This window comes from Ptychodera flava, chromosome 22 (assembly GCF_041260155.1).
Source record: "Ptychodera flava strain L36383 chromosome 22, AS_Pfla_20210202, whole genome shotgun sequence".
Taxonomy (NCBI): Eukaryota; Metazoa; Hemichordata; class Enteropneusta; family Ptychoderidae; genus Ptychodera; species Ptychodera flava.
Window position 1 is genome coordinate 11,604,077 of NC_091949.1, and position 27,861 is coordinate 11,631,937.

General features: G+C 33.1%; 1 protein-coding gene across 1 annotated transcript in view; it reads left to right on the top strand.

The window, feature by feature from the left end:
- LOC139122684 (uncharacterized) overlaps positions 1 to 27,861 on the top strand; it is a 50,579-nt gene that overhangs the window by 493 nt on the left and 22,225 nt on the right. Inside the window, exons 2-3 of the mRNA XM_070688299.1 lie at positions 6,890 to 7,012; positions 9,808 to 9,897. Coding sequence (XP_070544400.1) covers positions 9,815 to 9,897 — 83 coding nt within the window. The 5' untranslated portion in view covers positions 6,890 to 7,012; positions 9,808 to 9,814. The remainder of the gene's footprint in view (positions 1 to 6,889; positions 7,013 to 9,807; positions 9,898 to 27,861) is intronic.

The window sequence follows — 27,861 nt, forward strand, 5'->3', positions numbered from 1 at the left end:
AGTTATAAAATATGTGAACATTCAAAAAAATTTGACACAATTTTGTTCAAATTTGAAAGTGTACAATTAAAAGTGTGAGAACAAGTGTTCAACAAACTGTAAATTGGACAACATGACTATGGAAATGCATAAGTATTTTTGGACATGAAACTACCGGCATGTATAAAAAAGAAACCACATTAATTAACATTTTGGCTGTGTATGTAGTTCCCAAAGTACTGTCACAATGAAAAAATAAAATGTTTACCATTAAAATCAAGACTGATTATACTTTATGAAAATTATTTTTGCTCAGCTAATATTATGAATTTGAAGGAGCTTAGAAAGGAACAAGAGACTTTAACATACTGTTATGTCACTTGTATTGTGAGAATACAATAAAAGATATGACGAATGGTCAAATTACAATGAGGATTTACATTAGTTCAGTCTCAAAGAAATTTTCACATCACCCTTCCATGAACAACTTTCCTTTTCTGACTGCCATCAAAGACTTCATTTTGTCCTTTACCAATGAGACTTTACAAATGGGTAGAATGTAACATGTAGAATCAACCAAAATCCTTCGTGTAGACACAGAATTAATATCGTTGTTTATGATCATAAGAGATCAAATGTAGAGATTCTGAGGTTTGCTTCTAAATTACTAACATTTGTCATTTCTCTGAGTAGTGTACATTTTACAAGCATGAAGAATGCAACAGTTTTTGTTTGAATCTCATGTCACATAAACATTTACAGATAAAAGGATAAACCTTGTAATAGTTGCTAGCTTTCTCAGCCATTCCCCATGAGTGTTGCCGTTTGAAAGCAAAGGAAAATTAATGAGATTAAAGGCGTTGGACCATAAGATCTTTTTTGAGGGATGATGGACAACAATGGAAAAAGAGGTTTTCAGCCGTACTGCTAGAAAAAAAATTTACAGAAGTGGATAGTGGAAGAAGATGTGAGGCCAGGGATATTAAAAAGTTTGCTTGCTGTGAAAAATGTAAATGTGAGATCCTGGAGCATGAATACAAGTTTCATATCCTCATTTTGACCATCCCTCCCCAAAATCTAATGGTTTGTCCCTAAGGTTAGAAAACTTCTTGATGCAAAACAGGTATTCATCATTGTCATTACTATCACCATTACCATCATCATCATCATCATCATCATTATCATTTCCATCATCTTCATCATCATCTCTTGGCAATAATATTTATTCATAACATGTATTTCAAAGGATATCACACCAACCAAACATCCATGTGTGGTGTTTGAAAGCTATGTCATTTCCATGGAAATAAGATTGAGACACAGGAGGGAAATATTATCTCTCTTCCTGCTTCATGTTGCCTAGCAACAATCATCACTTTTCTCCCAGCAAGACTTTGACATCCTGCTGTTCTTTGATACAAGATGGTGTGTTTGTGTATTTTTAATCAGGAAACTAATTAAAAATTGTAAGATTGTAATATTATCACTTGTGTATGCAAAGCACTCATGATAATGTTATTCAAAATTGTTGAATTTTCCATCCTAGGTACTTCATGCTCGACTCAGACTCTTATACAGTGTACACATTTTGCTGCTTTTAACCCCTTCACCACAATTTATTTCAATATTTCTAACCCCTTCACCACCATGGTTTGGCCCAAACCCATTGTTATCAATGGTGAGCGCGGACCTGTTTACTTGGAATGGGGTGAACAGGTTAAGACTTTGAGCACCAAAGTCAATTTTTGTCACCTTTATAAAATGTAACCCCAGTCAAATTTTTTCAGATTTTTGCCAAAATTTTGAAAAAAAACTGTAGCCAATGAAATGTGATGTCCGTTTGGTCCAAAATTATCAAAATGATTACAAAAAATTCATAAAAAGTGGTAAAATGTTGCACTAAAATTTAATTGGTGGGAAATGTTACAGAGCTCAAAGGGTTAGTATGAATCTTTTGCTTGTTTTTTCCAAAAATGTAGGGCCAATTAGGAACCACTACTTATCCAATCTATTGCCTCTCTGTTCTGTTGTCCTTGACTAAAATTTTCCCAGTTTTTGTCGGCAGACAAGTCTAAGTAAAGAGAAGTTGTCTGACCTCTTACCTTGAAATCAACTAAACTAATTTAAGCCCTGTTCCAAAGCTGTTTATTATGATGTATAATTGTAATTTCTGACCACAAGCTACCAGTAATCCAGTGGGAACAGACTGACAAAATTCTGATAAATTCAAGTGTGTGTGTACATTTTGAGGTGATGTCTCTGGAGAGTAGGTGTCAATATCATCTCATTCATCAGCACATAGGGATGCTCATGCTGAATTTCACATTCACATGAAAACAAGTTTGATGCGGAAATTCTTTGTTGCACCTGCGCACAGCATTTGTTGTTGTTGTAACTGGGCAGGTTTTCATTTGTGACTGGTAAATAATGTGACTGGTGTTTAATTGTCTTGCCGCATTCTCCTATAATTTAATGAACTTGCTAATTGCGTATGTCAGTCTTGCACAGAATTGTATGCTAGCTCCATACTGACAGTGATGACACTCTTCATGTTGATTGCAAACCACGATCAATATTTTCAAAACAAGAAATTATATATTTCCATGACTAGAGATCAAATGATTTTAATGATTTGTGAGATACAAATCATTCACACATATTTTAAATGACCTAATCCTTGTTTTAAATCAAACAGACAATATGACATGTATCGTGTATATAATATTTAGAGAGTATGATGAAATATTTATGTTTTCTATTTTGCTATAACACCAGTGAAATGAATGACTTGCCATTTTGTTTTTCTATATCCATGATATTATTGATAGAGCGCCATTTTGTCCACTGATAAATGATATTCATCATGTTTTCAGTTTAGTGATTGTTGCTCCTCATGTCACAAGTATTCCCATGTCCAAAATTTTCCCTGTTCATATCATGCAACTGCTCGTTGTGACTAATCAGAAGGCATTTAGATTGTTTTTATTACTTTCATAGTGTATAAAAACCAGAGCCATTAATGATAATAAGTGTCAATGCTCCTCATTTAGGAGCAATAAATCCAGAAAAATATCTTGACAGATATGTTTGAAATTGTATTCATAAAACAAGATGTAAAATTAAAATTTGCCTTGGTGTCTAATTTTGTAGACGATGAATTGTTTTCAGACGCTTTGCTGTATCCCCTTTAATTGCATTAAAAAGATTAATCTTGATGGAAGGGGCCCAGAAATTTCAAAATTTCATCATTTCCATCAGTGTGAAATAATGTTTGACTCATAAACCAACTAATGCAGTATTCAACAATATATTTTAACGTCAGTAAATTCTCATGCTGAGTAAAAACACTCAAATGCTAGGTTCTTTATATGATTACAACAGTACTAAATCTCAAAAGTACTCATTTCAATTCCGAAATTGTACTGAGGCTCGCATCTATCAATCAGATGGACCACTGGTTACAAAGAATGACGTGTTTCGGAAACAACTGGAAATGTTATTCAAAACAGCAACCATATGTTGCAAGTGCCAGAGGTGCTACCTAACTCAACTGATCTATGCTTTGATGTAGCTATTTGATATGTCATCAATTTAAAAGATAAGATCATAGGTAATACAGCCAGATAAAGAAGTCAGAGATTAGATCAGAAGATTAAGTTTTATTTACTTAATATATATTTATTTATTTATATATTTATTTATATATTTACATGTAAATTTATTTATTGAATGAAAATATTTATTCAATTTTAATATGTTATACAACTTTTTTGTTTGATAAAATTGTTCACATTTCACAATATGAGAAGGATAAGTATTCATTCATATCATTTCAAAACTTTACACCTTTGTGTTTATTTACTAAATATTAATTTATATATAATGCTGGTTTTTGTGTTAGCAGTGTTGCAAAAGTATTCATTCACATTGTTCAAGAGGAGTGATTGAGTCACTTATTTATCTAGAAATATTTTTATTTTCGTGTTTGTGTATTTAATTATTTATTTATTTGGGAAGATTTTCAAGTGTTTGTCAGAGTCATAACGAGGTTGCTTTTAGTAGTTTTACAACATCTAGAGAAATTCCAATGCATTTCTGTCAATTAATAATCTAACTGGAGTTAATTGATTGAGTCAAGTATTGTCTGTGCATTGTTTAATCAGATTTTACAAAGTGTGTCATCTGTACAAGAGCAGTTGTTTGCCACCATACTTGCTGTAATTCTTAATTCACGTTGGTGCCTTATTCCCGTTGTGATCTGCAAACAGAAATTGACCTGCATTTGTGATCTGCCATTAACTCTGAAATCGAGCACTGGGGTAATAAACATGTCGTCAGGATAGTTGTGCGTGTCATTTCATCATGTTAACGTTCATCTTCAATCACTGTGCACATTACATCATGTGTCGTGTAATGGTATGTTAGTACATGTAATATTAGGTATCTAACTTAAGGTAATTGCTGTATTTTCAAATATACAACGTAATCTCCCATTTTGCTCGTATAAAAGCATTAATTTTTCGGTAAAGAATTGTAATTTACTAAAACCCGGGTGCGTTTTCTTATTTTATACAACATAGTTTATTTGCTTTTAAGCATGGGGTGATAACATGGCTCCCATATTTATTAGCATCAAGAATCAACATTATTTTCCATATCTTTAACAGACATTTTAATGCAAAATTGCTAACAAAAATTACATGATGTTTGATGCTGTCCGTACAGTGTAAACAAGTGCTGGATATGTTGAAACATTAGAAATAGTCTAATGTATGTTTTTCCAAGATAAATGTCATCAAATCATCATATTTCTTTTATCTTGCATCGTTTGGAAAGGGAACCAGGCTTATCTGGATATGGAATTTACATTTCCATCTCTTGTATGTTCCACAAGGTGGTTTGAAGGTTGGAACTTGAGATTAATCTCTAAGAGAAAAGAAGCTATCATTCACAATCCTATTTTTCCTTCGGTTTTGTGAAAATTTGCAATAACCATAGCAACGGTCAATTATTGAAAAGACAGTATCAGTTGCTGACTAGAGAAATGGCCCATCATGCAATATATGCATTTATTCATGCATTAGGAAATGTAAAGTGTTCTTTGAGAGAAAATCATAGTTTGACAGTCTCTGGTGAAACCAGAATGGAACTACCAAATTAACAGCTACAAAATGAAATACATCTTGAAAGTTTTGAATAATTTTTGATCATGTGGGAATACCATCATGTTTTATATGCATGGTATTATGTTTCCTCTGTAAATACAACAACCTTCTGTATTTTCACAATTATAAGCCTTTTTCTCTTTGATATAGAGTGGTGCAGCACAAAGTAGCTCTTTGCTTTTAAACTAATGCTTCAGTTTTATACAACTTTTGATGAAACAATATGACAACAATTTTAAAACAAATATAGTGACAGACATGACAATATTAATAGTGTTTTGTACTTTCAATTAATTTTCCCCTCCAGGCAAAGACTTGAAAAATTGGACAAGTGATATCGATATGGACTTCACAGTGTTAACCTAGCTGTTCTCCCTTAATTCGCAGTAAACAGGTCCACAGTCACCCTTGATAGTAATGGGTGTGGGCTAAACCATTCTGGTGACAGGTCATTGTATAGCTATGCAAGGGTAACTTTTAAATTTATGTCTCAGAAAACTATGAACAGAGAAAAAGTCAAACTCAAATGTACTGTTTTCATACATTTTCACACATTCAAAGTAATTCTTCTAAACAAGTCAACTCACCATCGATACAAATGAATTAGGTCCAAACCATGGTGAAAAGTTAAAATAAATAATTTATGTCTCAGAAAACTATGAACAGAGAGAAAGTCCAACCCAGTTGTACTTTTTTCATATACATGTATTTTCATGCATTCAACCTAATTCCTGTAAACAGGTCAACTCACCATTGATAAAAATAAATTAGGTCCAAACCATGGTGAAAAGTTAAAATAATTCTCTCAAGGATTTTTACACACCACAAATGATTTGAACACAAACATACTTAGGCACTAACACTGATCATGTACAGAATAGAAAGAGGTCATTGTTAAAGAGTGATTACAGAAGAATATACTTGTAAATACAATCTCTTGTAAATCTACTTCATAAGGATAAGATGTTCACTGACTTGGGCAATATCTCTTCACTGTTTGAAAACAATGTCAAATCCAATGGGTGACATTGTCAAGGAAGCTACTACCATTCAAACCTAAAGAACAAAATGTTTTTGTTTTTTGCCTTGTGGCTTGTTTCAATACAGCAAAAACAGATCTCAAAATTCATGTACCCAATACAATTTTATTTTCAAATTTATTTTTGGAAAGCTCTTTGGATGGAGAACATTCGATAAAATAATACCAGTATGCCTTTCATGGATCTGCTGGTTGTTAATTAGTTTTCAGTAATGACAATGTTTAATTGTCATGGACAGTACATCGAATTAGGGTTGACTCATCTTTCAAGGACTACGATATGTTGGCTGTACCGTATCAAATCATCATATTTACTGGTTTGTTCATTTCACTCCTTCAACCATGATATAAATATCTTCTCCTATCATTATTTGGAAAAAATTTTACAAGTTTGATACACAGTGAAATGAAGGTGACAATGTAAAATTGTCATTTTGCAGAGTGGTTAAAGGGACAGTAATCAGAACTTTCGAAGGTTGGATTTTTGAAGTATTGTTATCATCATGTGTCCAACTGTATTTTCTTGTTCTACTCTCAAAAGTTTGATGAAATATCCATAATTCAGTTCGTCAACTCAGTACACGATTATACTTCATTGTTATTGTTGACATCACTAAGGATTTCGGTCCTAACTATAAATTTCACTTGTAAACATATACTATGTCTATTATTAAAACGGTGTACCTATCTTATATTCAATTTGTAGATGTAGGAGCCTACATCTGAAGGAGGACAAAAAGAGATTCATCGAGAGGAACAAGACCTTTTGCATGCAAATATTTTGCTACCTCCTGGTTTCCTAAATTCCTGACAGAATACTTCTATTTTGGTAAGTACATTTTATCATAAAAATTGGAAAAATAATCAGATAATCGCTGATTTGTAGCATGATCTCTGTATATTAGTTACTTATGGTGTAGAACTAATCGAGAATATTCGACAAGATCGAAGCTTTGACTGTTATGTTTCAGCCAAGAAAAATAGATTTTGCTGAATTCAGGAAGTGTGAATTCTAAGTCATTCTGAAACTTTATGCGTAGTACTTTCATCGACACTTTTGTCTTGATTCATAAAAGTGTCAGAAAATGACATGCTTTGTGCTAAAATATGGTAAGTTCTGAGAAAAACGAAAAGTTTAGTGACTCACAATGGTTTTCAAATTCAAAAACTTAATCGTTGTTGAAGAGAGAAAAGCTGAATAAACGCACTGAGATGAATCATAATGAAAAAGGTGATGGTTTTTATAAATGTGCTGTCAGGTTGTATTCGAAAATACCAGACAACTTGTGCATTTTAGATGAAAAATTTAATCCTTCATAAGAATGAATAATGTACATTATAGAATGTGTTGGCTCCGTTATATTCATCACAATAGGGTAGATTTATATTCTTACTGTGTACTGTTATCCATAGATAACGTACCATTTTGTCACTTACACCTAGAGAATAGCATTCATCCACAAAATGTATCTTTTTTGCTAATATGAAATAGCAATAGGTGGCATACTTAGTAATAAAATGATTCATTGGAGTGCAACAGTGTGATAGATCTGTTTGTAATATTTATATTCCCCCTGCTAAGATTCTATGCAAATAAAATTCAGGCTAGCTCATATTTAGTTTTCAAAAATACTGTATTTGCACCATAAATTTCTCTACATGCTGGTTAGTTTGCGTAACCGCGGAAATTCACTGTCCACACAACATATGTACCGGTACATGTTCACTTCCCTCCAATATTGTGTTGCAATGTTGACCTAATGACCTTTGATGGTCTGTTCGGTTGTCATTCATCTGTTATAGTGTCTGTATAACACTAACAATTAAAAATTACTTTGTATTCTGTGAGTTTGACTAGCATTTTATTGTTTATCAATATACCATAAAAATGATTAATTCAAACCCCATATATGATTGCAATTTTGAAATAGTCTAATTAAAAAAATAAAAAGAAGGGTTAATGTAAACCACTAATCTAATATATCCAGAACTTTTTAAAGCATTGAGAGATTTAATTGCATACCGTTTCATATTGGTGTAGTAAATCCTTTTCCATATTAACTAGGTAGTGTTTAAATACAAGTACACTTTAAATGAATTTCAAGAAATCGTCAAGGTTGACAAAATTGATAATTATTTTAATAATAAAAGCTATGGCACACAGACTCGGTTTGTGGGCTGTGCCCCACATGGGCCAAATTGCTACACTGGTGTAAACTGCTTCTTTTAGTAATTCATTAGTCATTTCATTTTTTTTGTGAAGTTACAACACTCATGGATATAAATGGATATAAGTTAATCCTCTTCAAAACTGTCTTTAAAGCTTTCACACTTCAATGGTTTCCATTTATATGAGTGTCACATTGTCAACTTTGTACTACTTTTTCTTTGTGAACTGTTTCTTGTAGTCTCTTAACTGAATTAAGATAGGCCTAGTGAATATTGCTTCTGTAGATCCTTGGCTTACCAAAGATAAGATGACAGATAACTTTGTGAAAAAAATAGATTGGTTGAACTAATTAAGCTTGATGGTGAGTTTACCTACATACAGCATTGAAAAATATTATGATAGTGTGTTGTTCAGTTTATGACTTCGATCACTGTGTATCTCAGTTTTTATCATACACTCCACTGATCATATACAGTCTTTCACAATTATAGCTTTCAACTTTTGTCTTTGCCATGAAGTCTGCAGCTTTCATGGAGTATTAAACATAAATCTCAAATCAGTGATTAAAACTGGTTTTCATAAAATTTGCTTTCTACTTGTCTAATAATCATTTACATATAAACAAATTTTACATTTCCAGCACTTTTTTGAATCAGAATTCATAAGAAGTTGACACACTCAATGTTGCAACTTAAGAGATATTAAAGTCATGTGTATTTAACATTGTGATCTGCTGGTATATCAAAATATAACCATTCATCAAGGATGTTCTTGTTTGAGTGAAACGAAAGGTTGAAGAATCACACTTTACGTTTTTCACTCAGATTCTTTGTTAAACTCTTAATTTTTAATCGTATAGGTTAATTTTGAATTCATAAAATCAGAAGCAAAGCAAGTGTATGTCAATGTCTTATAGAACCAGCAATTGGTATGGTGTTTGGTTCTTCACATTTAAAAGTAATTTGTTATTTGAATCTTGTTAAATCTACATCAGATCTGAAAAGACCAATACCTGCCCTTTGCCACATAATGACAATGTGAACGCAATTTGAGGCAATTTTCAGACGCCAAGAAATAGTCTGAGGTTTTGGAAGCCACATCCATTATACACGTAAAATGCTCATTACACATGAACAAGTGTTCATCGAGTACAGTCAATTCTTTATAAAGGTTAAGTCATGAAGTCGTTACACACACAAAGGGAATAAAAATATTCCAAAATGTTGTCAAAATTCTGAGTCTCCCTAGGGCAATTTCCAAATCAAACAATCTGCCAAAACAAAGACATATGGATACTCTTGAGAGCTGTTTCCATGCCGACACATTCCATAAAGCAAGACCTACAAAGGTTATGGCAAAATTTCTCTCAACATCTTAGGGATGCCTTTGCTTCATCATGTTCAGTAGCTTGGGGAGTTCAATTGTTTTTCAGTTTCATTGTGTTTGTTTCACAGAGTCGAGATGGAGAAAAGTGAGAAAGATGCCCCAGGTGAAGAGACACCTGTACTTAAAGGTTCAGAGCTGAAGATGAATTCATTTTCTGAGTGAGTCAAAATTATCTTTTTTTCCTTTCAATTTGCTAAAATGTGAGAAAGCCAGAGAGTGGTACCTAATACTGCATACAGTTTCTATCATGATGTTTCAAACTATTTTAGTTCAACAAATCTTACTATTGGATTCTTCTCTACATGTTTCGACCGATGTCTTGAGATTTAACATTCTTTTCACATGCCACCGTGTCCATCACTGTATAAACTGTAGACAGACAATCATCATCAACTCTATTTCAAAATGGAAATTCACTCAAAACATCTGACACACATTAATCCGACTAGACTCAAAATGTCACCTTGAATGTGGATGCTAGAGTACACACCACTGTGACAAACGGTTGTTATCTTAAGTGAGAATGTTTGGAAAAAAATTTGGAGACAAGATCACCTAGCCGACGGGAAAAATAAATTCTCTGTCTCTTAACCCTATCACCACCATGGTTTGGCCCAATCTCATATTGCTATCAACGGTGAGTATGGACCAGTCTGGAGGGAATGGGTGGACAGGTTAAGTACCGGATTAAGCAAATTCTGCTTATTTACACAATATAAACTGAACAGAAAAAAAATATCATTTTTATCTCAAGATTTGACACTTTTCAAAAAATATATCCAGGTATTACATTTCATATTTTTTGTTTAAAAAATTTGCATGCGTCGTTCTCAATTTAAATAGAATAGAGATGTACCCTTCACTTCATCAAAATACTGACTAATTTAGAAATTTCTGTGATGAGTCTGACAGCCAATTGAAATTCTCAATATGGATAAATTTCATGTATTTATTAAATAGGTTATATCTTTTTAAGCATTTTATCCTTGCAATTTAACATTGTTTCAAGGAAAAACTTTTCGCACGCCTTTTTTGCTGTTTTATTTTCCAACCAACAGTTCAGTACATTTATCAACGCGATGCATTAATTTTCGTTGTTGTCAAAATCATCTCTAATTTCTGTCAGTCTTCTCTACAGAATGTAGATTGAAGAGCATTATTAGGAAACAGGCCACATATGCAGCTTACAAGTAATTTAATCAGTTTAAGTGTCCCTGTTCTGATAGACTCTACTTTCACCGACTTTGTGGATTTAGTAAAGATTTTAGTTTCACTGACTGTGTGGATAGCCAATTGATGTATAGTGCACGGACTGTGTTTAGTGGAATTTGTTATCTGGTATTTATACAGTGTACATGTATTTAGGATCCCGAACCCAAAGCAGACGTCCTGTACAAAATTAGAGTTCAACGAAGCAAAGGATGCTGACACGAAGTAAATTTAATATTATATAGCCTCAAAAAAAATCAAAAGTTTATAAATATACAACTCTGACAGATACGCAGAAACAGTGACACCTGCTATACACCAACAAGATAAACAAGCTTTTTACATTCTATCAGATTGGTCTGGACCGAGGCAAAGACAATATAGACTAGATTTATGATTTGTGTATCTTTTCTTCGTCAGACCGATGCTTAATGCACTGTATCAGATTTACAGCATATTGAAACATGCATCAGACCAGTTCATATCAGATGTTAAACTCCTAGAGCAGACAGATCGTGACTTGTAATGCATTAGCTAAACCTCTGACTCATCATATTTGATGTATTTCTCCTGAGTAATTCCAACGGCCATCTGTGATCTGTGAGTCTCCTATAGCTATAACTAACAATGCTGTATTACTTTCCATCACAGTCACTGTCAGCTCACACTTTGTTGTTCTCACAGAAACCCTGCATCCTAAACTCTCATCTGATATCTCCTCAGATGTGTTTGTCTGTTTCTCTCACATGGCTGTCTATATATTTACTCTCCTGAGTATGTCTCCTGGTTTCTGTGTAGTTTCGTCTTAGCTCCTAACTTTCAGTGCAGTTCTTCTCCCCATGTTTTTTCTACACATCCATCATAACATATTTATAGTATTATCTTGCAGGCATGTACTGGTATAATGCTATAATAACCTTTTCACCATTAGACTATTGTATGGCTCCATTGTTTTCAATAGGATGAGTGGATCCATATACTGGAAAGGGGGGATGAAAGGGGTTTTGAAGCCTCCCTTGTCTTCCACTGCTTTGTCTGTCCAGCAATCTGATTATCTGTTATTTCAGTTTTATGGAGCTACTGTGCAGCTACTGTGTCTCATATTCCAGCCATCCTCATTTCTTGTAGTCCATGTTTCTTTCTTTTTCTTCCTCTCCATATCTTTGCATTAGATATATATATATATATATATATATATATATATATATGAACTCAATGTAAACTTTTGTGTGTGTATATAATATATATATATATATATATATATATATATATTATATATATATATATATATATATATATATATATATATATGATGAAACTTTATCAATGTAAACTTTTGAGCTTCAGCATTGGTAGAAATCTAAATATGATGCAAATTACCTTAAGGCTTAATAATGCAAATCACACCTGTCAGTAATTGATCAAATCTGTCTCTCATCCCTGGCATCTGAAGAACAAAATTATTTGGTTTTAGATTTCGGGAGATAAATTTTTTCTAGAGTTTACCAGGCTACCCTTATTAAAAATAGAGTAATATACTGAAATGAAATAAATTGTTCAGGTTTTTAAACGTATTAGAGATATTTGACTGTATTATGCAAATTGGTGGTTAAGATATCTCTGGTCAGAAGTACTTGGGCTTCCCTATGTTGTATGTAATCTACACATAAGCTACCTTTCCAAGATTTATCTTGTGATCATTCATAAATAAGTAAAATGCAAATGTCAATTATTCAAGCTGCACAAACAAGAAGCTACTTTAGATATAAGCTTTAATCACAGCAAGTAGAATATTTCTATTTGCATGACATATCAACTAGATATGTTTTGAGGTATGTATAATCAAGTTATTGCGCAGACAGACAGTTTCAATCATATAGCTTCCATTTCATTAGCAGCAAGTAAAAAAGTTGGTGGAAATATCATAAAAAACAGTGAGATGAATTTTTTAGAGTGGTAAATATATCAAAAGTGAACTTCCAGAGAATGCAAAACATCTTTCAAAACCCATTGGAGGTCACTTCTAATCATTTTCATACCCTGCTTTGAAACAGTTCCGTCAGATTAATGATTATTCCGGGTCCCTTGCACACTTAGCAAAGCTGCTCCGAGATTAATATGACCATTTTAGGAATTCTGTTTGCTCAACTGAAGGCCAGTTATTGAGAAATTGCTTGTGCAGTACCATACCGGAAAGTGCCCTGTGGCCTGACCATCTTCAATGATAGAAAATATATGACGCACATCAAAACGTGTCACAGTATCAAGATTTGCTGTCATCTCCATCCAGTTCTTATAGTTAATTTCATGTAAAAGTGTAGAATATCTGAAAAAGAAAAAAATTCAAAGAAGAGCACTATGCAGGTGATATTTTGAAAAATGAAATTTTCTCTGGCAACATTACAATTCTGCTGTTTGTGAATAAATTATGCGTGTGGCTTCTTCAATTTTAGTGATTGAAAGTATACAGATATCATCAGCAATTTTTTAACAAAGCTATGAGATGTGGTTTGAGATAAAAAATTTCAACTTGAGTATTTAAATGATATGAGAGATAGGATACCGCCATGTCAAAAAGTAAGGGTCCTTCTCAAAAATAATGAGTTCTGGAAGCCGAAATAGTTTATGTGGCCCGTGAGAATGCAATAAAACAAGGGTATTAGCGTACTAGGTGAATTACATACATGTATTTCCAAACGTACAAGTGGATGTACAATGTCCTTTATGTTCAAAGCCATCTGTAGCACTGTCATTTTTAATGTTCTGAGGCATGCAAAAGTACTGTGGTACGGTAGTATTTGTAATTTTCAAAACTAAATTTACTCTCTCAATAAAAACATTGAATGAAGTGAACATTGTGCTTTAATGCCAGCCATAAATGCACGATACTAATAATTAATATGACCATCAATGGGGAATAGATAAAAATATATTTGTTTGAATTATTGATAATTGTAAATTGAAATGTGCAGTGGAGCTTAACATCAAGAAAAGCTATTTTCCAGATAAGTAGTGTGAATTCTAAAACAAGTGACAACATGCAGCAGTTGTTAATCTCATCCTGCATTGTGTGTACCTTTTCATTGTGTATTTTTTATTCTACTGTTATATTTATTTTTATGTTTTTTGTCTTTTTATTTCATTTTCATTTTATATGAGGGATTGATGCTACAAATGAAGGTGACCTATCTTGTAATGAATGTCACAAGTGTAATTTAACCCTATATCTGTACAAAAGGTTTTCAACATTTCATTGAACTTAATTCAGTTGCATTGTCATTGCAATATGACATTGTATATTTCGACGACAGATGTTTCCTGCAGGGAAGGTTCTCATTGAAAATATTTTACACAGTAAGCATGCCACAGTTGCCTTTTCTGTCATTATGTGATGGATAAACTATTCAATCCATGTAAAAACACAACATATTCCTTGTAAATATTCCCTCCAATCCCTTTGAAATTTCATATACTGGAAAGGGGCGTAGCAAGCATCACTTGGGGATCAATTACTAGTATATGTACATGGACAGTTTTCAAAATCTTGGATGTACACTTGCATATTGATTTTTCCTGTAAGCAACTTTTCAGAATATACAATTACACAGAGACCAGAAATACTGTAAACTCCACAACCTTGTTTCCAGTGCTGTGATCGCATTGTTCTGTACGTTTTCATAATGTTTTGAAAATTGGAAAAATTTGAAATTGGAAAAGAAATTTGATTTAATTGGTAGTATGTGGGTCAAATAAGCTCAGAATAACATTAAAAACAAAAAGGGTGAATCCAAATTTGGAAGTTTTACTCCTATCTTTGGCTTTTAGATTATCAAAATACCCCCTGATTAGAAAGTAGTATGATATTAGAATTATCAATAAATTTGCTTATCCATTTTGGGTCATATCTTACCAACTTTTATCTATGACATTGCATTGTCACAACATACTTTGTATATTTCTTAGAAAATTCAGTTTACATTGCCTGTTGGTGCGTACCTACACTGATGGACTTCAAAATTAACCAATGAGGTAACGGTGATGACATCACCAGTGACTTAAATGTTCATACAAGATTACTCATCCAGAGCACCTTTAATTGTAATTGCAACCAACATACCTATATGAAAAAGTAATTCCCATGTACCGGGTATACTGCATATTAAGTGAGCTGGAAAATGGCAATCAGTCAGACAAAAGATACCCATCGACAAAAATGTTCAACATGCTGAGATCTACATGTATCAGCAAAACAGTAAATGATATCATACGAATTTTATCAATAAAGTATACGCTCCTCAGGAACAGCTATTTGGACTCTCTTTTAATGCTTTTCTGGTCTACCACTTGTGGGGGCTTATTTTAAAGCTCTCACAGTTAATAGATTTTCATCGTCTTAGTTTTTCGAAAATCAAAAACTTTAATTTTTCCCCATAGAGTTAACAAAGGGATGGTGGCCATTTTGAATTTCAAATATCAGTAAATGTTAGGTAATTTGTATCTCTAGTACTTTGACTCCTGACTTTTATTTTTGATTTAGTAAGAAAATGGTTGCCAGTTTCATCGAGGAAAGTTTGAGCAAAAGTTAAAGTCGTTTCAATTTTTAGGTGCACAAGCTCTTTCTGAAATGAGAAGTTTTACATTGAATAAATTCAAACTAAATTTTACAATTATTTTCTGTGATGCCATATGATATTCACGTCACCAAAACCAAGTTATACAATTTTTATCAGTGAGCAAGATGCCTTACCTGATATCTTCAAACAGTAGCATAAATCTATAATCCACAGAGATTTACAGAAACATAACACTGTACTGGCGATGTTTTCTTTCAAGATTTTTCTGTTATGTGTCCCAACTGCCATTTTCACCAAGGACGTTTGTAATACTCAGAGACTGCTTTCCTCAATGTCTGTCCCTGGGGATCTGACTTTCAGAGAAAACAATCAGTTTGGTCATCTGGCATCAGTAACTTATTTTGTCACAGTAAAGTAATTCAGAACAGAAAAACAATGTAGAACAGGCAAACAAATGCTGATAATTTGTTATATTGGTGTTTGTGCTGCTTTGAAACAAAAAATGTTAGTGTTCTCGATGACTATACACTGAATTTTGAAAGTCAAAGTTGTGATGTACTTCTTGTTGATATAGTGATTCTCATGAGCACTGACTGATCTTTGGTCTGTTTCTCTATCATATGATATTTATTTGGCTTTACATCTATGTTTCATTAAAGTGACAGGTCACCCTTAGCAACTTCATATTTGGTGACACTAGACTTACTCCCAACCCAGTACCGCAGTGTTGCTGTAATGCTGTGTTGTGAGGGATTGTTTACCCTGAACAAATCCTCAGTGTACATCAGGACAGCGTAAAAAGATCAATCTTCTATATCATGTTTTGAAAAATGGTCAGCCCATTCCAAAAAGCTGTCGGTATGAGTTGTAATAAATTTTTAAAAGTCCAAGTACACAATCATCTGTACTCAGGAGAAAAACAAAACTTGAAAGAGAATCAGGTACTAAGGTAATCTGAAAAAAGAATGGAATAAAGTTTAATTAGCATGCCGATGGTTGATTGATACTGGATACAAATTAAAATGCTTGTTTTGTCTTTCTTTTTCTCTGAAGTCCCCAAGGAATCAAGACTTATATATAGCAAGTTCATTAAATGGATTGACAAATGTACAATCAATACAATCTGAACATTACCTTGCATACAAAGTAATCCATTAAGGTTCCTCTGATTGCATGCTCCGTAAAATCTCTTTGTAATATTGATGGGCAGTTCTTGGAAGTATGAAACTAGATTAATTGTGCCTTTTGTATTACTCAATGACCTATCCTGGAAGTACATCCCTTGGAAATATCAAGGTCTTCATATTTGGTTCCAAAGTCAACAATGCAGAAAATTTGCAGTAGATGGTTGTCTGTTGTTGAATGTCAGCTTTTCAGATATTTTGAACTTGGGTATTTATATTCATTGAGATTTGTTCAAATTGTTATGAAATCTCAACTTTTGTTTTGGGGATCATTCACTCACATTGGTAAAATATCTTCTTTTTAATCTAAAACTGTTTATCAATAAATTTTATGTTTCTATAGGTTTGTAAAGATGTCTTTGATCAAGCTAACTCACATTATTTTCAAAGATTTTGCCTCATTTTTGTCAGAAATAAAATCTTGTGTGATAGCCTTAAAGTTTTGGTTGTAAATTCCCAAAGATGACCCCATTTTATGTTATAAGCCAGGTGATATGAAATAGTCACGACTAGAAATTTCAGATGTCAATTTTTAGCACCCTGAGTGTCATTAAATATGAAATGGTGTGTTCAAATTGTCTAAGATACAAGGTGACGATAAAATGTAATAATGCAAATTAATACATTGTGGCATCACAAAGTAGTGAATTCTGGTATCCAACGTACTGAGCTCATACGCTGGATGCAGATAAGCACAATTGAAATCTAATGTGATGAATAGAAATTATAAATTTTTTAACATTCTCCTATGTTTCTACAAGTGGGGATGGTATGCATATGTGTAATGTTCCTCTGCTGTGTTCTGTATTGGTTAAGGTAGAATGCGCCTCCGGGACAGATTTTCAGACTCTCAAAATTTACAATTTTATTCTGATCTATCACTTGTTGGGATTCAGTTTTAAGTTCTTGGTGAAAGAAAACTTTTTACCGGCTTAATTTTTCGAAATTCAAGAATTTTATTTTTCTCTAAAGAGTTAACACAGGAATGGCGGCCATTTTGAATTTCAAATATTGGTAAATCTTTGATTATTTGTTTCTCTAGTACCAAAATTTGCACCGTGACACCCAATTTTTATTCTTGATTTTGAAAGAGAATGGTTGAAAGATCCTTGAGGAAAGTTTGAGCAAAAGTTCAAGTCTTTCACTTCCGAGGCGCATACTACCTTAAATGTGTGTTTATAGGGCCAGTGGTGACAGATTTCCAAAAACATAAGTTGAAAGGCTTTCAGTTTGGATCTTGAGTAAGCATTATGTCATTGATATTAGGAATGTTGTTCCTGATACATGCAATTAATATTTATCCGAGTTGAAGTGTATATTTGCCAGTTCTGTTGAGAAAAATGTTTGTGCAACTATGAACAAATGGATCACTGGAAAGAAGAATAGTAAAACGGAAATTTCAATGTTACTGTTTGCTAAAATTAGCAAATTGTCATTTTGCTGTCAGTGCTATTTTGAGAAGAACAGAGACTGTTGCCATTTCCAGGTAGTCCAACAGCCCTTTCAACCACCTATATACAGGTCGTTCTGTTATAAAGTGAATTTCATTCGCATTTACCAACTCTTGCCAAAAGAGATGTCATAGAATAGGTTTTCAGATCTTTTTAATTACGTTAATGTAGTATCTCATCGGAAATAAACCCCCGCCTGGAGCACATCCACAGCCCATTTTGAGAGAACATCCTGCTGGCTTTATTTGACCTTGGTCGAAATACAGCTGTCATTCCAAGAGATTGTAACAATTTTGTGAATAACTAACAATATGTCAAGTATATATTTAAACTTGATTAGACAGAAATTATTATGCAAGACTCATATTCTAATAAAGCATTGTTCACACAAAAGTTAAAAACAATATTTTAGTTCAAACAATAATTTTATATCTTTATTTACATTTAAGGACTTTCTAGTGTTGGCACAATATGAATAAATCTAAACAAATGCTACTTTTTAGGCTTGAGGACAGAGGAGCAATATACCGTTTATATACCATCATATCATTTTTCTGAGTAAGTTGGAGTGGATGGTGACAATGACTTAGGCGATTGCAAATGTTGATATGATAAAAATTTCAACTTAGTTAAATCAAAAGTACCAAAAACATACAGGTAATCCAAGCAAGCTCCATCAATACCAACATATATATGTAGGAAAGTCAACTTCATCAGCTGATTCCACTGTTCTTTAACCACAGATTTTTTATATATTTTCCCCATGCTATGAAAATATCTAAGAATTTTCAGAAAAGGCTGGTTTTCAGCATCAGATCAGGGAAATATTATTAATTGGTTTTTTTTCAACTGCTGTTTTATTCATTGAGCGTGATGTTTAATACTTGAAATGTTTATCAGTTATCATCTGATTTCCCATGATCCCAGATTTACTGGTTCTTGGATCTTCAAAACTATCAGTGATCTCCCCAGGATTTTCTGATAGAGTGGCGGCTAATTTGCATAACAATAAATGTAATTGTTATGGTAATGATTTCTATTGTTTACCAAAAATTATAGAGTGGCGGCCACCACTCTATAATAGCTCTGGGGAGAACACTCAAAACTATCAGTGGATTTTGAAATGTGCTCCTCAAATAGCAATGCAATTAAATATTAATTCACACTTTTCAATTATGCAAAAGGTAACTTTGTTTATCATGAGTTTTGATCTTCACAGAATATTTTCCTTGAATCAATGTTTTATGGAGTCAAATATATAGTATCTATCCTTTTTGTTCACAAACAATGAGTTTCCCTTTGTAAGGACTGGCAAAATTTTCTTTCACCCTTTTGTTCTACAATTGGCATGATTTGTTATCTTGCTGAGGGGATTGAGATTCAAAGTGAAATATCAAGAAAGAGTTAAGCTGTACCCGATACATTTGTAGTGTGCATACGCAGTACCATATGTACAAAAACTGTGCATGCACATATTGTAGAGTAATATTAAGTTCCTCACCGCTTGCAAATTTCTTGAAATGTCAAAGCTATAATTATTGCCATTATATCTGAGCAGACAAATACTGTAATTTCTCTGCAATACAGAATCAAGATAAATGCCCTACCTCTTCTGCAAATGTCCCAATTTACTTGCAAAAGAAATTTTTTGGGTCAAAATATGTATGTGTAGGAAATTGCGGCAAACTACATTCTCTAAAAGAGATTACAGAGATATTTGCCCAAGGAAAACGGAAATTGCAATAATTACGTTGTCATTGTTAAATCTTGCAGCATGGAACGTTATTATCTGGAGTTCTGATTTCTTTCATGAAATCTGATATGCAAAGATCTGATATGACATTTTTTATGTCAAAGCCACCCAGAACACCTAAAATAATGTAAATTTTTCAACCGAGGATTGATCTTAAATGGGAGAGATGTCAGTGACCAATGTGGCTGAAATTTAAGCGTAAGTGAACGGATATAAAAACAATTATGAGCAATTATTGATTATTGTCCTTGAACAAGGCCTGATTAGATTAAATTGGACGATTTTATCTAACATGGGAATGCCATCAGCCACAATTTTCCCCATTTATTGATACGCAGCTCTCAGTATTTGTGTAAGTAAAGTAAATTCGAACTAGCTGCACTGTATCCAGCTCTTTACCCAAATATACAATTGTCATGAATTGAACCGTGAATTTTCAAGGCTTTTTACATTTTACAGCAATTTGTCTTCAGACATGATAATATTTCTTTCACAATTGCTCACAAATGACTTAAAATATTTCAGCTTTGATCATCCTTCATGAATATCCAATATCAAAGTGAATATCCAATCAGTCATAAAGTGCAATACATTCCACTTTTTTCGATGATTTTGTCAACACACGGTATCAAACTAAAGGGGAATGTTAATTTGAGATGGAGCTACTTCAGCCTGAGTAAGCATATGTTTAGGAAAACAGCTCCTATTTTGTGTTTCCATCTTTTCACAATTGATTTTTCGAGTATCCATCAAAAAAGAGGATGAAAGTTCAAATAGAGCAACTAGAGGGAAATATAGCCTTCATATTATAATTATATTGTACTAACAGTTGGAAAATTTAATGTAATACACTTGTAATACAAGAATATCTGAGATCTTTACACACTAAGTAAGATTGGTTAAACTAAATATTGAATGCAGAAGTTTTATGATATAAACGGAAAATTTTGTCAAAACAGTGAATAATTTTCTAAAACATCTCTTGCCTATTTGTTGATTCATATCTGAACAGAAATGTCATATCATTTCTGGAACTGTTGTTTGCAGAGCTGATGTCACTGTTCATTCATTTAAAATACAAACATAAATTGGACTGCTACATGAAAGGAATTGAATGCGTGTATAGCAATGTGACCATCTGGGCAGGATTAGATGGATGATAACAACAGTCACTTCATGTGGAGCTTTAGGTTGAATGTATGTGTGTATAGCCTGGAAGTATTGGGTGATTGCAAAGTGGGCATAGAGCAGTCATACTTTACGTGTAGGTGTACTGCCTTAAAGCGTTGAGTGATTGCAAAGTGGATATGACCAGGCATTTGTTTCATATGAAAAGTTGTTTATTAACAAATCCTGGGTAAGACACGCATACACACTGACTTATGGATAGTTATTTCACCTCTGACCCTACTTCATCCCCTCTGTGTCTTCCATCAAATTGTTAGAGGTACGCTATTTGGATATTTATTGACTGGAATTCAAGCTAGGCATTGAGCTTGACTTGAAAATTTTTAAGATTTTGTGAATTTAAGTTTTCAGAAAATAGAACAGTAGTAGTCTCTCTATGCACAAAATCCTGTAACATTTTTGCAGATGGTGTGAAATATTTCAAATCAATATTCTCCAAAATTCATGTTGAATTTACAGTCACCATAAAATGTGAAAATGTTGAGAGGATATTAATTGTTTGTGAGTAGCAAGTTCATTTTAATACTGACAAGCAATTTTTGTCAAGGACATTTTATTTTATAATGCATGATAACTTCCAGGTTCACTCATTCCCAATGTAATCATGATATACATAATCAATAGCAGAATTAATGAATCCTTATACTAATAGGGCCTACCATATATAAAGACAATTTAGGACACTTTCTTATTGATTGCTACAACACAGTGGACACATTCCTCTAATGGGATTTAGAACAGTGATATGTGAACAGATGTTCAGCTTGTAGAATTAATATTTTGAAAAATTCTCCACACGAACAGGCTGATTTCTACTTTTAATTTGAAAGGGCAAATACTGCGCACTAAGGATTTCATTCAGACAGTACAAAATAAAAGGAAAATGCAGGATTTAGTTATAATAGATTTGGTTACAACTATGACTTCTATCCCCAAAAAATTTTGTTTTAAATGCAGGAGTAATATCCAATGCATAAAAAAGTGATAAATCTGACCATGGCATCAGATTCTACAAGTTCAAGTTTAGTTACATGTAATGACCTAGTGAAATTATGTTTTTCATTGTAAAAGTCACCTTACCAGTAAATGACCAGTATGATATCAGTGTGTCAAGTATGCCAACGCATCATTCGGATTGGATGAGAACTCTTACTAGTGATCGTAAACTAAATATGCCAGTGCTAAATCTAGGCCCCTCAACTAGCATTGAAGCAGTGTTCGAAATTCGTGGAAAATATCAACCAGTCACCAGGACTGGTAACTTCAAAAAGTTGCCTGTCCTGCCAAAAACTTACCAGTCCTGATACTGCGATTACTTTTATGTGCCTAAGTATTTTTGTTATGCGCTGTTGAGTAGGATGAATTTACGGGAAAGAAAACTGTCTTGCCATAAAATTCGAATGGGAGCCCGGAGAAAAAATAGCAGACATAGTTTTAAAGAAGACTCCCCACGCTAAAGTGAACCTGTCCGCCGGACTGGTAACTTTTTTATTTTACCAGTCCGGCAGAAAAACAACCAGTCTCGGACTGCCGGACAGGTGTTATTTCGAACACTGATTGAAGCCAACATCTACAATAGGAAAGATCGGTGTCAGAACTAATTCTCTAACTAAATGCATGGAGATATTAATTAAAAGAGTGCAATGTAGACATTTTGGTTTCAGAACTGCCATGGTGAAACATGTAGCCTGGACTTTGCCATATACAAGTGTTGCCACATTTTGTCGTCTGCTTCACTGCCAGTGTCACAGTCTAGTATGTGTGGTACATAAATTCCTTAACAATGCTCGACCCCTGGCACTGCATTGCTGTTTGATGGAAGTTACTCAATTTTAAATGCTGTTTTCTCTTTTTTAAGTGCTAAAATGACAAAGAAAAACCACTTTAAAACACTAGAGACACGTTGATACCGTATATCCTCGTCCACGCATAGACAGACATACCAGTATACTTGATTTGAGTTAAATTCACCCATATAGCTCTTGCAAAGCAGCTTCTACTACCATATGTTTTGCACATAGAAGTTGGGAAGCCCTGTCTGCCTACCTGCCTGTGGCTGGAGTCATAGTCAGAGCAAAGATGATGTGGATATTCTAAGAACTATTTGAATAGAATAGTTTAACAACCATTGTGCCAAAATATTGCTCAAACAAATGAGAAATATGTGGTTGGAAAGTTGTACCATCACTTTATACATGTAAAATTTTTTGCAAGGAAAATGGCCACAGTCTGTTAAAGATGTGGTTGTTTTCAACTCAAAAGAGTTTCCTTTTCCTTTAATGCTTGTGTGGACAATTTCACTTTTTTGTTATAATTTTTCAATGCCAATTTTCAGAGGAATATTGTGTTTTCGATCAAAATATTCAATTTCAATTCATATGGGTTGTGTATAGTGATCCCTGGTTGATTGTTCAATGCTTTAAATGGACAGTCCTTTTTTTAAACTCAAAGTGTGACCGACATAATTCCATTTATAGAGAGAATTTAATTATCGCAGTATTAGCATATTGACGGTCACACAGCCCAGGTCAGAGCAGTGCTCAGAATGATTTACAAGTTACGTCTATACCTTATACACTGCACAACAACAACCAAAAATATACTAAACAGAGCAAAACTAAACTATGGACTATGTCAGAAATACAGAAAGTTTTCATCACAGATTGAAAGCTACAAAGTCAGAGTTATTCTACATAAAGTTACAGACTCAGCAATATTATTTGGGTGTAAATCAAGCTACAAGTGTGATAAACATGGCTCCGTATATGCCGCAATTAAAATACACTATTTCTGGCTATAGCTGACATGTGTGTCATTTGAATAATTGCAGAAACGCTGGTATGAAAGAGAGTTCTGCATTCTATGTACGAGTTATTTTTTGAAATTTTGTTCTATTCTTGTTTCGAACAGTTGCTGGTAAGTAACATGCAAAAACCACACAGGGGGAAAAACACAATCTGTGGGTAAAGTTGCAACTGTTCTCTGCTCTGTACTATGCCTTGTTTGCATATTGAATAAATTCACAAACAGTGATCAGCTATATTGAGATTTTAGTGTTTCGTCAAATAAAACCAGTCATCTATTAGTTGTCAGATGCTATTCAAAACCTTTCACCATTTTTGAACAATTTGTAGTTACATCTGTGGAGCTAGCTGAACATGATAAAATGAAAGTGTTGTATATTAAAGAGATGGATACCGACTACAAATGAGCTGCTTATGATCCTTTGTGTTGTAGCTGAGACAACACAGCTGTATTTTATATAGGGTAGACTGCACCTTGGGGACACATTTACGGACACATATTTTCACAATACTTTTCTGGTCCATTGCTTGTGTCTACTTATTTGAAGCCCATTATATGGAGTAAAGGAAATTATTTTCACTGCTATGTTTTTTGTGAAAATCACAAACTAAATTTTTCACATAGGATTTTACACAGGATAGATGCTGCTGCTATTGTGAAATTGAAATATTAGTTTAATTTTAGGAAACTTGTTTCTTTAATCTTAAACTTTGCTTTTTGACTGCTAATTTTTATTCTTGTTGATGAAAGAGAATGGTGCAAAGTTTCCTTGAAGAAGTACATTAAGTTGAACTTTCTGTTCCAAATCACATGTTACCATAAAATCGTATATAACATATTGTGAGGCCTTAAATACGAGTGTTCTCTACAAATTCAACACTAGCTCAACAATCTTCTTTGTACTCAAGGGGGAATTTGTCAATCAAATTTAATAGTTTAGGGAAGAATCTGGGAAAGTTCAAGAAATTTCAAGGTTGACATGAAAGATACAAAAATCTCGGGGGCAATTACCTCTGTCCCACCATTGAAATATTTAAATTATTACGATATCTTTGGGTGACAAGTGTAATTTTGAAACATCCTTGCCAGGTGGTAAAGCTGCAAGATTTTATTTTTTGTCTTTTCCTTTGATCATGGTGTTCAGTCCCCATTGGGAAATGCCCCTGTCATGTAAAAAATAAGATAGTATGAAAAATAAAATGTGTACCGATTAATGAATAAAAAAGCTATAAGGTTGATCACTCCTGCTTGACGATATTTTTTTCAGACATTAATAGCAGAAAATCTTTTTTGGAAATTACAAATTTTTTCATTGGAAAATAAATGAAAAATTACAATAATGACAAAATGCCAAATAGGTTGAGTTTATTTCAATGAAATTTCCCAACAAGTATTGAATTTTCAAAACATTGTCTGGAATATTTACAATTGAGCAGCCTAAAGGAATCAATTTTGAGTCATTCTTTGCTAAATCCAAGAAAATGCACAGCACATCACTGTCACAGTTGATGAAACAAGTTTACAAGGCATTTGCAAACATGAACCGTCTTTGAAAACATGGAACATCTGACAAGTCAGTGCAGTAATTTTCACACTTTTCAACACTTATTCCTTTATCTAAAGTGTGAGTTGACTTTAATGCCAATAGATACAGCAAACCTTATCATCAACACTGTAGGCAATATATAATAAAGCAAGTGTTCACTGTGTTGCACTGTCTCCTTGTGTGTGAGTGATTCACCAATAATACTCTTGATTTGAAATATGAATACTCAATACTAAATGTGGTCTGCACATCACATCATCTTAAATTAGAAGTAACATCTGTACAGTACAGAACTTCAATTTCAGTGTCACTTTAAAACTAATTGTTAGGCATACATTGAAGTTTAAGATATTTGGAGTCAATTGTGAATATTATGCATTTCATGATTGGCTAGAGATTTAAAAAATATGACCTGCAGCTCAAAATATTTCTGCGTAGTTTATCTGTGCTAGAGGAAAACTGTGGAAACACTGAAATCCACTAATTTAAAAGATACTTTATGTAATGAAAGGTTTAATGCATTTTGCAAATTTCTAAAAGGTAAAACTTATCAAAATTTCACAAAATGTTGGGATTCACTTTGACCGGGAATATCTTTGTATAAACTTAAAACATTAGATATTTACATAAAAGAATCTTTTATCATGATACATTGTCACCTTGATGTTGTTGTATTGGTACACCTCATGTTCACACACAGTTTAATCTTGGCAAGGACTTGACAGATTTTTTCTTACTATTCTGTTTTAAGGTGGTTGGAAAGGCTAGAGCGTCAGTTATAAATTTCAACAAAACTATTAAAAATATAAAGTAGTCAACATTCTCTGTGGAATAAAAAAAACTAGACATTTGGGCACAAAGGCATTGCAGAGTTATAGCCTGTTAAAACTTTTGAAAAACTGACCAAATAAGAAGAAGTTGGGGAGTCCTTAGTGTATTAACTATGGTAGAGGTCCTCTAGCTTTTAATAAAATGTTTGAAAAGGGAAAGTCGTTATTTGCTGTTTTTCAGGAAAGTTTGACAAGGCGGTGCTGGCATTCAGAGTGAGTGACTGCTATTGTAAATGCATTTTAGATTCTTTGAGTGTCAAAGAGGTGTCAAAGTGAGATTAACCAAAAAACTGCTCTATGACTTCAAAAGAGGGGTGCAAATATGGCCTGTTTTCAACATTTTTGGCAGAATAACAGTATTACTACATAATTGTATACCAATTTAATCCAACTTTGAAATGAGATATGGACATGGAATTTTACAGCCTATTAGCAAGGTTACAGATAAGATTTGTAAGGCACAATTTTCCTGTATTTGAAATACTTTTGAAAAATCACATTTTGAAATTTGAAAGAATTTTTAATAATTTTTTGATATATAAACCCATGTAAAATCATAGAAACAAATTTTATTTACAAATCCTGCCGTACAAATCTTACAATAAATAGTGTCAACATATTTATAACTAATTTGGTAATATTAATACTATCCAATTATTATTAAATTCAAATATGTAAAAAAAAATATGAAAAACTAAATTTTAATATTTACTGGTGTCATATTTTAAAATCATGGCTGCAAATATACAATTTTATATTCTTTGGAGAAAATATTAACAAAGGGAGTTATCCTGAAATTTGAACTAAATATCTTGATTCTAACACTTGAAACTTGACATTAACTCTGAGAAAAGAATTGGTGCAAAAATAGCCTTTCCAACCACCTTAAGAATATCCTGTTTTCAGAAAATCTAATCCCTCTGAGCTGCAGTCTCTCAGTACTAATAAACTTGCATGGTGTAACTTTTCTCAAAAAAACCACAAGATTTTATTTTACACAGAGCGTGATATTTTTTCATGATCACAAAAACCTGAAGAAGTATTCTATGAAAATATACAACACTTATCTGTGTTATCTTATATCGTAAAGTAGTTTAAACCTTACTGAATATTTTATAATTCAATTTCTATCACGATCATTCCTACTTCAAAAGCATTTTACGTACATCGTAACAACATCCAAAACTAGTTGAGAATTTGCTGAATATTTTATCATTAAACTCTTTCAATTTGTTTCTTTGCAAAAATGAAAACACCAAGTATATTATTTTCATTTTTATGGTTGTTGGCAACTCGAGTTCAATCGCTGAAATTTTTAAATTAGTTTTTTGTATAGGAAAGTGCACTGTTGCTCTTTAATCATTCATTGATGTCACAGTGGATGTAGGAATTGAAGCGACATACAAATCAATAATGCAAAGGATAATAATTCTCTGCACATTTAAGAACCATTGAGAGGGTTTTCAGCGTCACTGGAGGAACGAGCCCGCTATTAAATATTCATAAATGTATCAGCAGTGGGGTTTCATCAGTTTTGTAGCTATTATATAAACCAATAGCGGTTGGGGTTGATAATTTTCAA